Source organism: Phaseolus vulgaris, chromosome 2, assembly GCF_000499845.2.
Source record: "Phaseolus vulgaris cultivar G19833 chromosome 2, P. vulgaris v2.0, whole genome shotgun sequence".
NCBI classification, from domain to species: domain Eukaryota; kingdom Viridiplantae; phylum Streptophyta; class Magnoliopsida; order Fabales; family Fabaceae; genus Phaseolus; species Phaseolus vulgaris.
The window spans coordinates 31,489,230-31,508,306 of record NC_023758.2 but is presented as its reverse complement, the minus strand read 5'-3'; the positions used below and the strand labels follow the sequence as shown (position 1 = coordinate 31,508,306).

General features: G+C 34.7%; 3 protein-coding genes across 5 annotated transcripts; 1 reads left to right on the top strand and 2 right to left on the bottom strand.

The window, feature by feature from the left end:
- Positions 1-606: 606 nt before the first annotated feature.
- LOC137809366 (uncharacterized) lies at positions 607-3,261 on the bottom strand. Its single transcript, XM_068610488.1, has one exon. It carries the CDS (start codon positions 3,259-3,261, stop codon positions 607-609), a length of 2,655 nt encoding a protein of 884 aa, XP_068466589.1.
- Positions 3,262-5,773: 2,512 nt separating this feature from the next.
- On the bottom strand, positions 5,774-9,915 carry LOC137811449 (protein SGT1 homolog A-like). Of its 3 annotated transcripts, XR_011081086.1 has the most exons (11): positions 9,589-9,896; positions 9,434-9,503; positions 9,187-9,311; positions 8,751-8,898; positions 8,202-8,298; positions 8,027-8,092; positions 7,038-7,173; positions 6,832-6,914; positions 6,537-6,644; positions 6,209-6,313; positions 5,774-6,083 (listed from the first exon to the last, which is right to left on the bottom strand). XR_011081086.1 is itself a non-coding variant. In XM_068613211.1 (10 exons), exons 1-10 carry the CDS (start codon positions 9,746-9,748, stop codon positions 5,976-5,978), a joined length of 1,098 nt encoding a protein of 365 aa, XP_068469312.1. In that variant the 5' UTR covers positions 9,749-9,915; the 3' UTR covers positions 5,774-5,975. The 3 variants fall into 3 exon arrangements, 2 of the variants coding, with proteins under 2 accessions (XP_068469312.1, XP_068469313.1); XM_068613211.1 differs by lacking the exon at positions 6,537-6,644 and having other exon boundaries at positions 9,589-9,915; XM_068613212.1 differs by lacking the exons at positions 5,774-6,083; positions 6,209-6,313 and having other exon boundaries at positions 6,536-6,644.
- Positions 9,916-14,293: 4,378 nt separating this feature from the next.
- LOC137811441 (endoglucanase) lies at positions 14,294-17,594 on the top strand. Its single transcript, XM_068613200.1, has 7 exons — positions 14,294-14,565; positions 14,962-15,174; positions 15,471-15,671; positions 15,824-15,901; positions 16,427-16,579; positions 16,669-16,777; positions 16,913-17,594. The coding sequence occupies exons 1-7, from the start codon at positions 14,323-14,325 to the stop codon at positions 17,404-17,406; spliced, it is 1,491 nt and encodes a 496-aa protein (XP_068469301.1). The 5' UTR covers positions 14,294-14,322; the 3' UTR covers positions 17,407-17,594.
- The last annotated feature ends 1,483 nt before the right edge of the window (positions 17,595-19,077 follow it).

The window sequence follows — 19,077 nt, the reverse complement described above, 5'->3', positions numbered from 1 at the left end:
AGAACCGTCCACATACAACATCCATGTGGATTCCTCTTCCTCGGTCGGTTGCGGAGTGAGTTCTGATGCACAGTCTGCGAGGGCTTGGGACTTGATTGCGCCCCTCGGCTGGTATTCGACATGAAATTTTGATAGTTCGATCGCCCATCCTATCATACGTTCGGCCAGGTCGGGTTTAGTCAAAATTTTCATAATGGGATAGTTGGTTCTAACTATGATGCGATGATTCTGAAAATACATCCGCATTCGTCGTGCGGTGATGATCAGGGCCAATGCCACCTTCTCAACCATTTGGTATCTGATTTCCGCGCCATGTAGCACACGGCTCACGAAATACACCGGTCGTTCTTCTGCTTGTATCTCTTGCACAAAGACCGAACTCACTGCTTCGCTGGAGACAGCCAGATAGACTATGATGGGCTCTCGTGTGTTTGGTTTTTGGATGACCGGTGGAGATGCTAAAAATGCCTTTAGCTGGAGGAAGTTTTGCTCGCATTCGACCGTCCATCCAAATTTGGTTGTCTTTTTTAGCAGTTTGATGATGGGTTTCGTTCGTTCGGCAAGCTTAGGTACGAATCGAGACAAAGAGGTAAGACGACCGATGAGTCATTGGATCTCTTTAAGACTGCTGGGACTCCGCATTTCTGCGATGACTTTACACTTTTCAGGATTTGCCTCTATGTCCCGGTGAGTGAGCATGAATCCTAAGAATTTTCCTCCTTCTACTCCGAACGCGCACTTCTCAGGATTTAGACGCATATGGTATTTGCGCAAAGCTTGAAAGACTTCTTTCAAATCTGAAATGTGTTGGTCACAGGAGTTCGACTTAACCACGATATCATCCACATACACTTCAACATTTCGTCCGATCATGTCATGGAAGACATGGTCCATCAAGCGCTGGTAAGTGGCTCCAACGTTTTTCAGGCCGAACGGCATAACCTCATAATAAAAATTGTCAGAGTCTGTCTGAAAGGCTATTTTCTCCTTGTCTTTCGGGTGCATCTGGATTTGATTATAGCCGGAATATGCGTCTAAAAAGCTGAGTATCTGATGGCCGGCCGCTCCGTCTACCAGTCGATCGATAGTCAGCAAGGGGTACGAATCTTTCGGACAAGCTTTGTTAAGGTCCGTGTAGTCGACACACATTCGCCACTTTTCATTTGCCTTTTTAACCATTACCACATTGGCTAACCAGGTGGTGTAATGGGCCTTTTGAATAAAGCCAGCTTGTACAAGCTTTTCGGTTTCCTCTCGGGCGGCTTTACGTCGTTCCTCCCCCAACTTCCTTTTCTTCTGGGAGATCGGCCTAGCTTCTTTGTACACGGATAGACGATGAGTAATAACATCGGGTTTCACCCCGGGCATATCTGCAGCAGTCCAGGCGAATAGGTCAACGTTCTTCATCAATGTTCTATTGATCAAATCTCGGTCGTTCGGATTGAGGGAAGTGCCCATGTAAGTTTTGCGGTCTTTATCGCGGAGGAATATAGGCTGTAAGTCCTCGTCTACCTCCATACGAGGGTCGTCCAATCGAGGATCTAGGTCCACAAGGGCCACCAAGTGCCTTCGGGAGCTCATTCTTCTGGGGTGCCTCTCTGGCGACCGACCTCTTCTGTTTGGGGAGCGATTGGCCATTGTCTTATATAATCGTCGGGTCGGCTCGACTTTCAGACTGGCTACGTAGCATTCTCGTGCTGTCTTCTGGTCTACGTGCACCGTTGCAATGTCTCCATTCACGAAAGGAAACTTCATAGCCAAATGAGGAGTGGAAACGATAGCCTTTAACCTGTTTATGGAGGGACAACCGAGGAGTATATTGTAGGACGTATTAGCATTGACCAACAAGTATCGGATATTGATGGTTTTGCTGAGATAATCATCACCAAAAGTGGTGAATAGGTCAATATACCCTCTAGTATCTACACGTTCCCCTGAAAACCCGACTATCTGTTCGTCGTAAGGCTGTATCTCTGATTCTGAAATGTTCATTTTCTTAAAGGTTTCCCAGTACAAGATGTCGACCAAGCTTCCTTGGTCGACAAGGACTTTAGCAATTGCGAACTTATCTATTTCCATCGTAATGACCATGGGGTCATCCTGAGCGGGATCAATTGCGGTGAAGTCAGCGTCCGTGAAGGTGATAGGTGGGATATGCGGTCGGCGATGTAGGGATGCTGAATGAACGGACTGAATCGCCCTTAAATGTCTCTTCCTGACTGAATTAGAACATCCTCCTCCTGCGAATCCGCCCGCAATGTAATTGATCTCTTGAGGAGGAGCGCCGAGCGACACAGGTCCAGCAATTGTGTTAATGACTTCCCGAACTTTCTGTTTAGTTCGGCTTCTGCGATCTGGGCTTTCACTTCGAGGCCTTGTCCATCTGACCGGACTTTCACTCCTTCTTCTTCGGCTCGTGCGGTTTCGATCATTTCGGTCGTCTCGTCGCCCAGATCGTGCTCTGTCCTTAGTGAAGTCCTCATCACGTTGGGGTGACCGCGGTGTAGGTGCCACTGTTTTCACAAACTTGCGGAGGTGGCCGGCTTGGACAAGTTCTTCTATCTTATCTTTCAACGCTTGACAGCCTTCGGTTGAATGGCCGTAATTACGGTGATACTGACAACGCTTAGCTGTATCAGCGTTGAGAGGTGTTTGTGCTTGCTTTAACGTCGGGATTAAGTCAGTTTGTAAGGCTTCGTCCAGTATCTTCCCTCTAGGTACAGTCAGCGGGGTGTAGTTATGGAAACGGGGACCTTTGTTCTGGAAACGAGGCCCTCGTTCGTTCGTCTTCGGATGGATGCAGACGTCTCTACTTCTCTCCATATTTTCCACTAGTGTCTTCCTGTGATAGTTTATGTGCTCTTCTATCTGCATGAATTTGGTGGCTATGGTCCTTAATTCATCCATATTGTGCGGCGGTCGCTTTATCAAGCTATCGGTGAATCGGCCTGGGAGTATGGCCGAGATCAGGTGATGCATTGCAATCTTAGGGTTTAAGTTCCTGATCCCCATACACACCCTGCTGAACCTATCCATGAAGGTTCTTAATGACTCTCCCCTTTCTTGTCTAACGTGGAGGAGAGACATGGAGGACGTGCAATGGGGCCTGCTGGTGGCGTATTGAGTAAATTTTGTCTCCAACATTTCAAAGCTGTCCACGGAGTTTGGTGGGAGTTCGGTAAACCATCCGAGAGGTCCTTCTTTGAGTGAAGTGGGAAATACCTTACACCATACCGTCTGATCCACAGTGTACAACGTCATTTGCGTCCTGAAAATGTTCAGGTGTTCGTCTGGATCAGTGGAGCCATAGTATAGGATCATCGTTAAACCCCTCCATTTGTCAGAAAGAGGTGTTGCGATGATATCGTCCGTAAAGGGATGACCTCTTGGATTTGCCGACCTGCGGGGTGCGACACTTTTGACACTTTGATGAGTGTGCTGTGTGGGTGAAGTGTGACGGACTACCTGGGTCTGAGTTTGTGGGGTGGTCATCTTTGTTCCAGATGGATGAGGGGGGTGGAGTTGGAGCGTGGGAATGTCCTTCCCTCTCAGAGTCTTCGAGTTGTTGGAGCAACCTGTTGTTCTGTTCTTTCAGTTGAGCCATTTCTTCTGCTTGTTGGCGCCGTTCTTCCTCATAGCGTATCTGGTCTGCAGTCCCTTTCTTCAGTAGTTCCTGCATTTGGGCTTGGAGAATTTGTAACACCGCCATTTGACTCTCCGTAGAGTTGTTGTTATCTGTTGTAGACACCATCGTTGCCGAAATCCTTGTGGGGGGCCAGAGATTATTCAGGCCCCACGGTGGGCGCCAATTGTACCTGTGTGGATGTCAGGGCCAGAGTGATGTTGTTCCACGTTAGTACCTAATTGTTGTTGTCCAGCAGCTACTTAATTCTTCCAGTCCTTTCTCCTCCGCGCATATGCACGTTCGGTCGGCGGGGGTACCTGCGATTGCACTCCGACGCTCAAGTCAGTGCTCCTCTTTTCTCAGTGTTTCAGATAGATTCAAAAACGTACCTTTTCCCCCTCTCAGAAATCTTTCTTATAGGTTGACTTGGGCTTTGGTTCGTGTGGGCCAAGTAGGTAGTTGCTGAAGTCGTGCTTAGTGGTGTTTGGGTCATGAGTAGTGGCTTCCTGATATTAAAGGAGTGTTCCTGAAAATGTCTTTGACCCATTCAACTACAGTTGTAACTGCCATTCTGCCACGTATTTATTTTATTCATTTTATTTAACATGCATGTTCGGTCGTACGGAGCCGACCGGTACAAATGATAATAATTTTATTTAGATTCAAGGATGGCGAACTATACATTCTTTTAAGATGTTGTATCTAATTTATTCAAGCAAATAAGAGTGGTATATTCATTTTAATTTTATTCTCATTCTAAATTTCACTACCTAAATCGTTATCATTTTTGTGATTCTATTTTTCATTTATTTGTACTTTTCACAACAAGTATTCATCGTCGAGCATGTAAATTTTTATAAAATAAATTTTGAAAAGGGATTTAGGTGAAGAAATTGGGATGGGTGATTATCTTTTTAGATTAACCTCACCAAGTCAAAAATTCAAACCTAACTAATTACATTGACTTTTATTTTTAGCATAGTATAATCAAACCCGAATTTAACCAATCAAATTCAATGGTAATTGGTTTAGGTATCAGATTTATGAATCCAATAAACTAAAATATAATTATGTAAATATTTTTATACTTTTTGTTATTATTCAGTTGAGGTAAGTTCACCGTAATATAATAATGAAGAACTGTGTGAATTTCGGGATAAAATTAAGTTTTTCCTCTTAAATTATTTGGATGTGTAAATTGGTTTCACTGTTTGGTGAAATTGACCTTTGGGTTTCTTAATGTTATATAAAAAATATACTTTTGACAACTATGAAATTAAATTGTATACAACTCTTTAGTGATAGATTTAAATATATATATATATATATAATAAAAATAGATTTAAAAATAAATATATATAATAAAAATAAATTTAAAAATAAATTTAAAATTAAATAATATTAAAATATTAAAATTATAGGATTAAAAATTGTAATATAGTTGTATATAAAATATGGATTGTTAATCTCATTAACCTTAAGGATGACTAGAAGAATAGAGATTCAGTGGTTTAGAAAAGCTCAATACCCCTTTCCGCCTCCTACTTCTCCGAAGCAAGAATTATGACTTTGTCTTATGACCATTGATGACTCTTCAACAGTAACGAGAAGGATATTTTAATCACTTTAGTATATGCAATTCTTTCACTTCTCAATTAATGAGGGCTAGTAATGTACATGGTTACAAAAATGTCATCGCTGAAAAGGAGTAAAACATAGATGTTTCTTCCCGACTAAATCTTAAAAAGCATATACATTGATGATTTTAATAGGTTAAGTTTTGAAAATCTTAGTCTTAGACTGTTCGAAAAGTCACTTTACATTTCATCATCATTTGGTACTGTCATAAAGTCACAGACTAATGTATTTAGGAGGACTTTAAAGGCTAAAAATGTCCAATTGCCATAATTTGGAAAAGTAATTCAGAAATTCAGTTCTTGGAAGAAAACTGGTACGCTCCTTGTAGGGCAACTTCGAGTTTATTCAAGAGCAATGATAAAAGGTTAAACAGCGTGCCTTCCATAACAGCAAGCAAATTTCGCATGCACAAAATCATCTCCAAATTCAAATTTTGAACTTGTAAGGAGCATCATTGCTAAAGCTCATCCTTTCATACTTGATATTTCTAGTATTTAATTCATAAAAAAATAAAAAATAAAAATCCGACTTTATATGAACACCACAAAATAAAATCCACTTCCACAGCAAAAGCAAATTAAGTTATTCTCCCAGTAAAATAATTTCCCTTACACAAATAAAGTGGTATTAACAAGACCAACTCATTACATGATTTTCGAATTTATCTTGAACTCTCACAAGCATAAGCTCATATGAATGTTTTAGTAACGAATTAATACTCCCATTTTTTCAGCTCCATGCCGTCTGGAGGACTGCCTTCCACCTTCTTTGATCCCACTTCTTTCCAATCAGTTGATAGCACTGTTCCATTTGACTCCAACTACAAAAAGAAAGCAGTTCAAACAAAGGGAGAAAATGATAATGATTTATTTAAATAAAACTAAGCGCAATCGGTGGAAATAAAACACATGAATTTCAAAAGCATGCACAGAATGGATATCTTACGAAAGACTTGCTCATTGCTCTCCTCATGTCCTCATCTGCATTTTGGTAAATGTCACGGAACAATTTATTCAAAGCAGCATCACCATCAAGCTTTTCTTCTTTTTCCTGAAAGGAAGTCCACAATTTTGTCAATATTGTTTGAACAGTCTCATATGTTACACAAGATGAGGTACAGATTATGTTTGATCTCGATGTACACTCTTCTAATTTTTCATTATTAAAATATTAAGCAGGCTTTTTAATTCAGGTCTTCCAGCCAAACAAAAAATCTGAATATGGTCCCTGTACAATTTAAAATCTAAAGTATTCACATTATTGAAAACTCTACCCTCATCCACCAGCATGTCAATGGTTTGGATTCTCATGCTGGTAAGGAATTGAAACACGCGATTTCAATGTCTTCAAGGTAATCCACATCAGTAAAACTACACAACAACTAAGATGGTGCCACATTTAGTCAATTTTGCCAACAGAACTGGTGATTGCCAAACAATCACACAAAGAAAGCTAATTGCTTTATCTGGAGCCATGGGCACTGGTAAAAGTTGAAACAACCAGACAAAATGGAGCTGCTAAAAATTAAGCCTAAGGTATCTCCAAGGAAAAAGGGATAGCTTCCAAACCTCTTTTTTCACTTCAGCTTCCAACTTATCCCAATCTTTTGCCCTTGGTTTTGATGATGGGTACGAAGGCCTTTCAGATTGAACTGCATGGATAAACAGTGAGAGTAAGCTCGCCATCAGGAAAGTAATAGCATCATGTTACATTCTCAATTATTCAATTAACAATTACAAGGTCACAAAGGATAAAATAAATAAAGTCATCTCACCGATAGGCATGTTTATTTTAGGGGGTAGTGCATCCTTGCTATATTCCAGAGATGTCCAATTAATAGCTTCAGCTTTTGCTAGACGAATTTCAATTTTGGTTGACAATACCACAAATCTGCAGCTGTTGGGTATTATCTGTTTTGCTCAAGCAAAAGGAAAAGGTCAAAAATCAACAATGAATTTGAACATTTATTTGCTATTTGCCCAAGCAGTATATAGCTTATTTTAAAATTAGAAAAAAAAAATCAAGTAGCTTTCCCCTGTTAAACAAACACCAATATTAAACTAGCACCAGCCCACATCCCCAAGACTTCATCCAGAATTTTAAAGTAATATGCAAATATGCATAAAATAATTCAACAAAAGAAAGAAATTGAATGCCTTGCTAGAATAAAAAAGATACATATATGGAATAAAATCAAGTCACATAATTGAATGTTTGAGTTATCTATGGCAGATGACCAAAATTTCACCAAATAAGCATGCCATTGAGGCATACGGCACCACCATAATGGGTCTCTGTACACAAATTGCCTATGGTGGAAGCCAGAGGGGTAAAAAAAAGCCACAATATTGCGGTATGGTGACTGCTATAATGATTATTTAGCAATAGTGTTTGGAGTGTTCATAGTTCAAAATAAAAGAACTCATAATTACATAAGCAAACAAATTCATGTGCCAAGCCAAGTTTCTTTAGAATAATATTAATTTAAGAGATTAACAAATTTAAAAAGGTTAAGGACTTTTACACCCTCTCATTCCAAATGAATCCACTTAAGTTTTGTAATTGAAGTATTCCAAAACAAATCTAGAAAAAGCAAAACGAATATTATCAGAGACCCCTCAGAACCCACCAAATAAACAAAAAATGTTTTGCTAATGCGGTCAGTTATCCAGAGTCTATTTAATGGTGAAATAAGCACAAACCCACAAGAAGACAGAAAACCATCGAGGACAGAAAAGTAAGCTATTAATATAAAGCAGTTACCTTCCCAAACAATCGAGGTTGGAAATGATAGGCATCTTGGCCAGGAACATCAATGGTTACACTAAGCTGTAATGTTCAAGTACTTCCAAGTTATCTGGAGAGTTATATATGTAAAACATGAAGAAATAAAGCAACGGTACAGGGGAAATACAAAGCACCCATTATATAAACCTACAATCTGTTCACCGAAGTCAACAACCAAATCTTTTGTAGATATTCCTTTTGCAAATATTGTCACAACCACTTCTTCTGGCTTTTGGTAGTATTCATGTCTGGTTAAGCATAATCAACAGGTTACCAGTTAGTCGAGAAAGAAATTTCAGCATACAAAGAAATATCCATAGATACAAGAGATACATGATGCCAAAAAAAATTATTGGAAGTTTATAACATAGTAGCATGACATTAACATTCCCCATACTCCTAGACCATAGTGCATGCTTGATAAGTACTTTTCTAGAGGAAATAGTCATTAAAGAAACACTACCCCAGGAGACTTTTGATTAAATCTATTTTAACGATATACATAATAAGCTTAATTAAAATATGAACCTAGTAATATGATTAAAAACCCATATAAAATGTTCTTGTTTCCTATATCTAGTAGAATTAACAACGGATTTTGTGGGAGTAGTGACTCGCGATGGTGGTTATATTCTTTCTACAAAACTTGATAATGTGAAAAATAACAGCATGAATGAAAGAAAAATAAAACAGTGAGAACCTGTATTTTGGTGTTGGTGCGTTTATTGTGACTTCATTGATTTGGGATACCAAACTGTCTCCTTCAGCTTCTTTAGTCACCCCGTCATTTGTATTGCTCAAGTGGGAACCATCCGACGATTCGGTGCTAATAAGACCATTTGATTCCTCTGATAAATAAAGACATATAATACAAGAAATCATGAGAAGCATAACTTTTTGAATTACAAAAAATAGCTATATTAGTACCACTCACTCATCATACCATACAAATGTGCAATTTCGCACTCCACTATCTACTATCTATAAATCTAACAAAAAAGAATCACACTCATTGGCTACGATAAAAAGGCTAATTCCACTACAGTTAAACTGATTACACCCAATGTCAATAACCAGTCACTGTATACACACACAGTTCAAATCTAAAATAAGAGTACGTGTAAATGCGTGGTCACCTGAAATATAGCGATCACATTCTTGAATCAACTTGGAGAATCTTGAATCGTCTTGCGCAAAAGCGGCACCGTTTTGAAGCGCTACCTTGGCAGTGTGATATTCTTCCAGTTTCATACAAGCGGTCCTGTAAAAGTAAATAGCAACAGCAAATCAGAGGCACAGAAACATAGACACGCTGATTCAATGCGAAAATTACGAGAACGTTTGAATTTGTAACTAAATTATTGAAAGAGAAAAGAAGCAAACCCTTTACGAAGATAGGCCTTGGACAAGGAAGGGTTCAACTGGATGGCTTTGTTGGCATCGGAAACTGCTTCTGGCGGTGGAAACAAACAAGATTGAGTGAGAGAGAGTGTGGAATTGATTAAGGGAAATGAAAGAGGGAAAGTGAGGGAGGGAACCAGTGAAAGCGTTGAGCTTAATATAGGCTTGTGCTCTGTCGGCGAAGAGATGAGCGTCGTTTGGATCTAGTTGTACGGCTTCGGAGTAGAAATCGACGGCGAGAGAGAAGTCGTCGTCGAAGAATGCTTCCTTCGCCTTCTTCTCAAGCTCCTTCGCCATTCCGATTTCGAGTGAGCGTTGCGTTGCGGTTGACGTGCGTTCCACAGTCTTATTTCTGAGCAGGCAGTGTTCTAGACCCTTCTCTTCATTCCTTTCTTTACTTCTTCCTCCCTCTATCGCATTTACTTTACTTCCACCCAAATCAAAAACAACTTTTGCAATTCCTTTTTTTTACCAATTAAAAAGGATAATTTTAATTATATAAAAAATAATTTATTAGTAATATGTTGTTGAATATGTGCTTTTGAAATTTATTTACAATTAAATAGAAATATAAAATATGTATATTAAATAACGAATCTATTTATGTATTACTAAAATATTAGGCAGTCCACTTTTTATTAACATTAATTTCACAACCAAACATAAAAATTATATCCTATTAATTAAGTTCGACCATAATTTAATTAAATTGAATCAAATCATTATTTTAAGTTTGTATTGTTTTTATAGCTTTTGTTAGTATAGTTATTAAATATTTTATAGTAAAAGTTGGTTCAAAATAAAAAATATGCTGTGAATTTTTATTATTATCAAATTCATAATTTTCACTTTATTTCATGTTAAAAATAAATTACATAATTAAGAAATATAATACAAATTTTTTATAGTATTTTGATAAATATGAATATACAGTGAAATAGTAAACCATTATTTAAGAGACACTGTATGTGCTTATTAGATATAATTAACTCTAAATATATGGTATTATATTTACATATAATGAATAGTTTAGTTTATTTTTTATTTTCAGTGCAAATTTAAAACAAACAGAGAAAAAATATTTTTAAAAAATCAATAATTTCCTTCCTTCATATGATAAGTATTAAATATATTTTATCAAAAAGTATTTCATTTATTTAAGACGTATTTTCTTTGTAAAGAAATGAAGATTTAAAGAAAGAGTAGTAGGAAAAATATATCATTATTTATTTATTATTCATCCAGTCTTGTCTAAAATTTAAATACGATAAATCTAATTTAATAAAACGAGAATTAATCTTTGAATTTAGGTTTATTTTATTTTTTTAGAGTAAAATTGAATAAAATTTAATGCTTCTCCTTTTTGAACCTACCCTTTGCTTGTGAACCTACCCTTTGGCCTCGTCACCTTCACATGTCACTAACTTTGCCACTTTTTGTTGTTCTTGTTCTGCCTTTTGCTGTTCAGTGTTTTGTTGAGCTGCAGTTTGCTGTTTCACTTGTGGGCTGGAAGGCTACTATTTGGGCCTTGATTTGGGCTGCATGTTACAGTAGGCCTACACATTTAGGCACAAAAACTAGTGGGCAGTTTCTTCCTGCACCCCTACATTTTTCTTCCTGCACCCATAAATTTTTCTTCCTGCAACCCCACAATGTTGTGCAAAGACCAAAATGTCCCTATTATTTTTTAAAATTCCAAAAATGTATTTGAACTATTTTTTTTTTTTTTTGCATTATGGATTATGAAATTCGGAAAAATTTCGGATTGACACTTCTAGTAAAATTTCGGATCCACCAATCTGTAATTCAAAATATGCATTTCACGTTAAAAAATCCATCATTCAAAAAAAGTATTTTCAGATCCATTAATCCGAAACATTCATTCCAGATTCAGAAATCCATAATTAAAAAAAAAACATTCTGGATCCATCAATCCATAACAGAATTAGGCTTCCAAATTCAACAACCTAGAAATCAATAATTTATGCAAAATTTGCTTCCAGAACACCCCCTCATCTGAAAAAAAAATTCAATTTTGGATTGATGAATCCGTAGCACAATCCCAGATCTCGATTAACGGTAACCATGATGTCCTTTTTCAGGATTAAGATTAAGTTCAGTTTTAGGATTTTGAAAATTGTGGAGGTGTAGGAAGAAAAACACAGGATGCAAGAAGAATAAATCAAACTAGTGATGCTCCACCACAAATTATTTATCATTATTTATGTAAGTAATTTTTTCGATTGTGACATTTGTTATAAATAATATCTTTTTCACGATAACATATGTTTTAGTAATATTGTTTTAAATTTTTAAAAACTGCATTCAATTAACATAAGTAATTTCACTAGTTAATTAAATTAAGCAAACACTTTTTTTTTACAAAAAACTAATTTAAATATATTTTATTATATTAATATTTAAATTATCCAAAATAAATATAATTTTCATATAAATAAATAATTACATTATCTTAATTTACAAAAATTAAAAACATAAAAAAAATAAAGAATAACAAAACAAAAAAATCCATGTTGACTAGCACTACTTTAAAAAAATTAAAAAAATTGAAAAAACGTACTACCAAACATAATTTCATATAAAAAAAAATTAAATGTACTACCAATCACGACTTTAACATAATTGAAAAAAATTATACAATTAAAAAAAAAACGTGCTTAGTATTACAACTTCAATAAAAAAAACTGCAATATAAAAAAATTATGATTATTTTGAAATTTATTTTTACAACCACAACTTATCCGTCTGTGATTTTTATTTTAAATTTTAAATTTATCCATTTGTTTAATATCCAATCAAAATTACATTAAAAAGACACCAATTGAATATATGGTTGTGTATTCGGGTAACTCTATGTATCCCTCAATCAAGATTTATTGTCATCAATGACCATCATGAATTAAACGGCGTATAAAATTGGGAATGACAAAGAGTTCGGGTGACTGTATGCATTCTTTAACCAACATTAAATGTCATCAATGACCATCATGAGTACAACGACATAATCAATGAGCCTTAAATGATGAACGACTATGTATGGAATAATAAATAGCTAGCAGTTATGTGACTAATCCAAAATACTTATAACAATTTACTAAGATGATACCACCTCATTAATCTATAAATATTTACTCTTTAAGAAGTAGAATTTATAAGAACTTACCATATTTGTGAGTTTTAATGATGAACGACTATGTATAGAATAATGAATAGTCAGCAGTTATTTGACTAATCCAAAATACTCATAACGGTCTACTCAAATGATACCACCTCGTTAATCTATAAATATTTAATTTTCAAGAAGTAGAATTTATAAAAACTTATCATATTTTTATTGACTTAAATATCAAAAAGTCTCATACATCAACTAAAAACTTATTAACTTATTTCATGAAGAAGACCGAGTACTTGTGGAGTTGCAATCCCAAACTGAATTTTGGTAGGGACACATTGGTTAAAAAATTGCACCTAAATTTCTCCAAGGATGGCATGTTATCCACGTCATTTAATGAACATGAATCGTTGGGGGAACATGATGCATATGGATGGAATAGTAATCGCCAAACACAATCATGCTTCAATCAAGAAAGCTAAACCTCTGGGTCCCACCGGATTAGAGTTTCACTGCAGTTGCCCTTTTCTTGTGTTTGCCCTTAATTTCATAACAGTACACGTAACCATACCCTAATATACATTCCATGGATCACTTTTTCCTGAAAAATTAGGTCATCCTCATTGAAACATGAAGTTCAAGTGCTATGAAATTTAGAATGTGAAAGTACTTTCACATTTGCTGTTTTCTTAATGATTATCGTTTAGAGCTTACATCCTCTCCAATGAATTGAACGATTCAACAGGAGAAAGAAAAAAAGTATTTCATTTTGTCCTTATTTAATAAATAAATATTTATTCTAGTACTGTGTATGTGTATGTCTATGATCATATATGTCCTTGCTAGTATTTAAAAAGTTTATTTCTGTCTCCCGGTAAAATACATGCGATCTCATTAAAGAAAATCGATTATTAAATAATATAAAAGATTTGCTAAAATGAACCAAACATCTAACAGTGTCTGTATGAAATGGAGCAATAAGAAAGGGAAACGTCAATATATCCACGCATGCTGCCTAACATTTTTCTTATCTAATGTACTATTTAGACACCAAAATCAATTGCGCCACTTTCTGTAAGGAAATTGATGATCTTAGGTAAGCCCTGAAGAAGAGATTCTGGTAATCACGTAGGTGTGGCTTGGGAAGAAGGCATCACAATCACGCAAAACAAAGCGTTCAGAGGGAATGGGGCATGGATTGTCCATCAAAACTTATATTCAAGCACTCCATTTATTTTTATCCGTAACTAAAAATAAATAAATGTGATCCATTTAAAAAATATTTCAACCCTTACCATGTTCAATTGCTACTAAAACTAACTCCCTGTTAAATACTTGACATTGTCCCAACATCCTAAGAACCTATTTTAATCGAAATTATACATACTTTTGATTTTAAGCACCAATTTGAGAAAAAAAACCATTGAAGACAACTTAAAAGACATCGAAAACCAAATATTGAATTGTGTTAAAGAAAAAATTTCAGAATCATCCATAACCGCCTTAAATAAATAATTATTCCAATTCCTAAGTACCCTACCTCCGTGACTCGTTCCGTCTGGCTTTGATTAATTAATTTTCATAGTCATTACTGCACGTCACTCTATCTCCCATTCCACCTCCACTTCATGAAGTTATCTAGCAGTTAGGTAATGCCGCATGCATTTCCCTCTATATATACGCACTAGCTTCCGAGTTTAGCTGAATCACGAGATCGATTAGCTCATACTCATATATCATGGGGTACCATTCGGTGTTCATTGCTGTGTTCTTATGGAGTTCAATGGTTTGTCACAATGGATTAGCCATGATGGATGATGGGAAGTTGACGAGCTCCTCAGGCCCACCTAATTATGACTATGCAGATGCTCTTGCCAAAGCTATTTTGTTTTTTGAAGGACAACGCTCAGGGAAGTTGCCCTCAAGCCAAAGAGTGAAGTGGAGGGAAGACTCCGCTCTCTCTGATGGCAAACTTCAAAACGTGTGACTTACTAACCCTACATTGCAATAAACTAGTAATATATACACTATATATGTTTAGAACTTCAAAACGTATGACTAACTAACCCTATATGTATGTATAGAACTTAGAATTTGTTTTTCTCGCTTTTCTTATTCTGAAGTGATGTATTAATCATTTGATCTGAATGTTTTCCATTAATTGAGTTTTTGTAATGTTTCTTCCTTATGGTTAGGTTGTTTGATTTTTTAGTATAGTGAAGTTTAAGAGGTTCAGTACTATCTATGAAATTATTTATATTTATTATTTTTTAGTTGCTGATAAAAAAAAAATACTTAGAGAGTGTTGTGATTATATATAAGTGTTTTATACATCTTGATTAATCATATATATATATATATATTATCTTTTTGGCAGGTGAATTTGATGGGAGGATACTACGATGCTGGTGATAACGTGAAGTTTGGATGGCCAATGGCATTTTCTACTAGCTTATTAAGTTGGGCTGCTGTAGAGTACGAGAGTGAGATATCTTCCGTGAACCAGCTTGGTTATCTCCAAAGTGCTATCCGTTGGGGTGCAGACTTCATGTTGAGAGCACATACTTCCCCAACCACCCTCTATACACAGGCCTGTTTCTATATATAATAGCAAGAATATTGTTATCATAATCACTTGCATGCAATACAAAGTAAATTAAACCTTTTTCTAAAATAAAACTTTTACACCTAGGCTATTTTTATCTCAAAACCTAATCACATAAATAAGTAGTTGAGAAGAAAAAAGTTGCAGCAATAAATTTAAATATAATTCAACTTCATAAAATATTTATAAATTAAAATTTGTTGTTATTTATATATTATGAAATGTTTTAATAAACTCGTATGATATTTAAATGGTACATATATATGTTGCGGTGGTTATAGGTTGGAGATGGAAACGCTGATCACAATTGTTGGGAGCGCCCAGAAGACATGGATACACCAAGGACAGTCTATAAGATAGATGCTAATTCTCCAGGAACTGAAGTCGCAGCTGAGTATGCTGCTGCTCTTTCTGCCGCTTCAATTGTATTCAAGAAAATAGATGCCAAGTATTCCTCCACGTTATTAAGCCATTCAAAATCAGTAAGCAATGCATCATGATATGCATGATTTATTTTAATGTATGAATTATGATCAGAAATATATGAGATCTACTATATTCATTATTACTACAATTGAAGTTTTTTAGACACAATTTATTAACATGCATATATTGATGATGTTTTTGCGTGCAGCTGTTTGATTTTGCAGACAAGAACAGAGGTTCTTACTCCGGTTCTTGCCCATTCTACTGCTCGTACTCAGGTTACCAGGTATAAGATGCTACTATACTCTAAACGGTTAAACACTGCAACAGAATAGTTCATTAATTGACACATTACCAGAATAATTTTGAGTGGTAATGATACAATCCACATTTTTTATAAAAATCACATTACCAATCTCAATATTATTATTTTAATATTTTTTCATATCATTTAATTTTAAATTTATCTTTTATTATATATATTTATTTTTAAATCTATCTATATATTCTAAAAGTCATCAAACTATCATTTTCTTTTTCGATTAACTAACTTAAATTCTCTTAGCTTTTCCTTATTGTAGGAAGGGTTTGAGGTGTTTGTTTGTTTTTTAAGATTTTTTTTATGGGGTCGTTTGTTTGTTTCGTAGTATTATAGGGTTTTGGTAAATTAGAAGGGGTTTGGTCAATCTTATTGTGTTATGTATTGTATAAGAATTAGACTTTTGAAATAATTTATATTTATTTATTTTTTATAAAAAAAAAAAACAATTCATTAACTAAGACCGTAATTTTGGTAATGCGTACAAAAAAGGATGAACTGCTATGGGCTGCTGCTTGGCTTTACAAGGCGAGTGGAGAAAGCAAGTATCTGAGCTACATCATAAGTAACCAAGGATGGAGCCAGACAGTGTCTGAATTCAGCTGGGACAACAAATTTGTTGGGGCTCAGACATTACTAACCGAGGTCTTACATATTTAATAATACATCACAGGTATTGTTTCATTTTTTAAGGAAAGATAATAATTGCACTCATTTTCAATTTGTTTCTCCAGGAATTCTATGGTGGGAAGAAAGACTTGGCCAAGATTAAGACTGACGCTGAGTCATTTATATGCGCTGTGATGCCAGGAAGTAACTCTCGACAGATTAAAACAACTCCTGGTATAAACATATGTGTATACTTAAAACCAAATTGTTACTTATTTTTATAAAAAAACATTAAATTTAATTTTAATTATAGCTTAATTTTTTATACATTGGATGTGATTGATGTAATGAGGTTTATTGTTCACTCAGGTGGCCTTCTGTTTACCAGAGATAGTAGCAATTTGCAATATACCACAAGCTCGACCATGGTGCTATTCATTTTCTCTAGAATCCTTAACAGAAATCATATAAACGGAATCAACTGTGGCTCCTCGCATTTCACAGCGTCTCAAATTAGAGGCTTTGCGAAAACACAGGTGGAGTACATACTAGGAAAGAATCCGATGAAGATGTCGTACATGGTTGGATTTGGCAGCAAATACCCAAAGCAATTGCATCACAGAGGCTCGTCCATTCCTTCAATAAAAGTTCACCCAGCGAAGGTGGGTTGCAATGCTGGTCTCTCAGATTATTACAATTCTGCTAATCCAAATCCCAATACCCATGTGGGTGCCATTGTTGGAGGCCCCGATTCAAATGACCGTTTCAATGATGCAAGATCTGACTATTCCCACGCCGAGCCTACCACATACATCAATGCTGCTTTCGTCGCTTCAATCTCTGCTTTGCTTGCCAAAACCTAATTAAACCAAATTCATGTAATAAATCCATAAGAAATTTCACACACAAACAAAGCCACTGCATGTGAACTACCTACACGTTTAAATAATTGGCAAGGTATTTTAGGTTCAAATCACCCCATTGTTGTACTATTGTCTTTCATTAACAGTATAAATGGAAACTACACTTCTATGGGCTGTTTTACCAAGTACCAACTGCTTGCATGCTGCTTTATTTCTAGAAAAGGGAATTTGATGGATTCTCGTTGTATTCAATAGAAGGGAAAAAACTATCTTTACAGAGATAAAAGTGAAAATCTATATAAAGAAAGTTATGCAGCAAAATGGATGCTGATATATTAACACCGAGTAAAAATATACATTTCACACTTTAATAAATTAATATTTTATTTTTAATTTAAAAATATTATTATATTATTGTAAACATTATCAAATATATGTTTTTAAACTCTAAAGTATAAACAAAACTTTTCTCTCATAAAATATATTTGGGTTTGGTTCGTTGAAAGTCTTTAGTATGTGTGGTTAGGAATAAACTCGATTGACTTTTTTTCTGTTTTATTTTTATTGGTCTTGAATTTTTTCAAAAGAAATTTAGATTTTTTTTTTCTTTCATGTTTAGAACCATGTATGTATTCTCCCAATTAAAAAAGTTTTTTAGGATGGTGGAATAGCGACTGTTTTGTTTTCTTTAGGGGAATTGAGGGAGTTGTATAAAGTAAGACTTTACTATTTGGTTTTGTCGGTAATGATACTCTGAGGTTTCATGTGAGATTTGATGTGGTTGGAAAGTGAATGTTTATCTCTATATTATGTATAAAGATTGAAGGAATAAACCATATATTTTTTTGCTATTAAAAAAAAAAACGAAGAAGAAATTGTCATATATCTTATAGTTGGAATGGGTCGGTGGCTAAAGGCTGAAGTCGGCGGATGGATATCTCGTTTCCATCGCAGTTAACAGCTCTTATGTTAAAAGGATTGAAAAATTACTTTATCGTCCTGATTTTCTTGGTCAAAGTAATTTTCAATGAAATGTCGACAAATTTGTAACAAATATTATTGTATTCAAGATCACATCTCCACCGTTCTTTTTACAATTCTTTTAATTTATAAAACTGGATTATATGACATAAAAAATGGTGGAGATTGTAAAAAATATAACATTTTATGATGTATGATTATTTAAATGTGTTTATTTTAGTTTTAAGAAAATAACATTTAGATCTGTTAAAGTTATATTAAATTATATTCACATTTTCTATTTTTAAAATATATTTATTTTTTATATTGAATTAAATAAATAATACTTATATTTTTATGCTTTAAATTAAATTATCAATATCTTTTATGATTTTGATAAGTGATATTTCTCTTCCTCATTTTATTTATAAATTTTTATTTATTTATTTTTTACGTAATAAAAAATCTTTAATTTCATACTTTAAATTTTAGCTTTTAGTTTTAATAATTTGTATTTAAATTTTAGTTAATATGATATTCTTAAATAAAATAAAAAATTACTTTTTTAACATATAAAGGACTTAGATATTAATTACTTATTAAAATTATAAGGAATATAAATGTTGTTTTATTAAAAACATAAGAGAGTAGATGCTAATTTTAAACCCAAAAGGAAACATATTATTTAGTATAATCTCAAAAAAGTTAATG

Excerpts from the sequence above, each read along its gene's own strand:
- LOC137809366 (XM_068610488.1), bottom strand. The coding sequence starts at position 3,261 with ATGACGTTGTACACTGTGGATCAGACGGTATGGTGTAAGGTATTTCCC.
- LOC137811449 (XM_068613211.1), bottom strand. The coding sequence starts at position 9,748 with ATGGCGAAGGAGCTTGAGAAGAAGGCGAAGGAAGCATTCTTCGACGAC. Across the intron at positions 8,899-9,186 it reads ATGTGATCGCTATATTTCAG|AGGAATCAAATGGTCTTATT; the intron begins GTGACCACGCAT and ends TTTATTTATCAG. Across the intron at positions 6,084-6,208 it reads GAGCAATGAGCAAGTCTTTC|TTGGAGTCAAATGGAACAGT; the intron begins GTAAGATATCCA and ends TTCTTTTTGTAG.
- LOC137811441 (XM_068613200.1), top strand. The coding sequence starts at position 14,323 with ATGGGGTACCATTCGGTGTTCATTGCTGTGTTCTTATGGAGTTCAATG. Across the intron at positions 15,175-15,470 it reads CAACCACCCTCTATACACAG|GTTGGAGATGGAAACGCTGA; the intron begins GCCTGTTTCTAT and ends CGGTGGTTATAG. Across the intron at positions 15,902-16,426 it reads GCTCGTACTCAGGTTACCAG|GATGAACTGCTATGGGCTGC; the intron begins GTATAAGATGCT and ends CGTACAAAAAAG.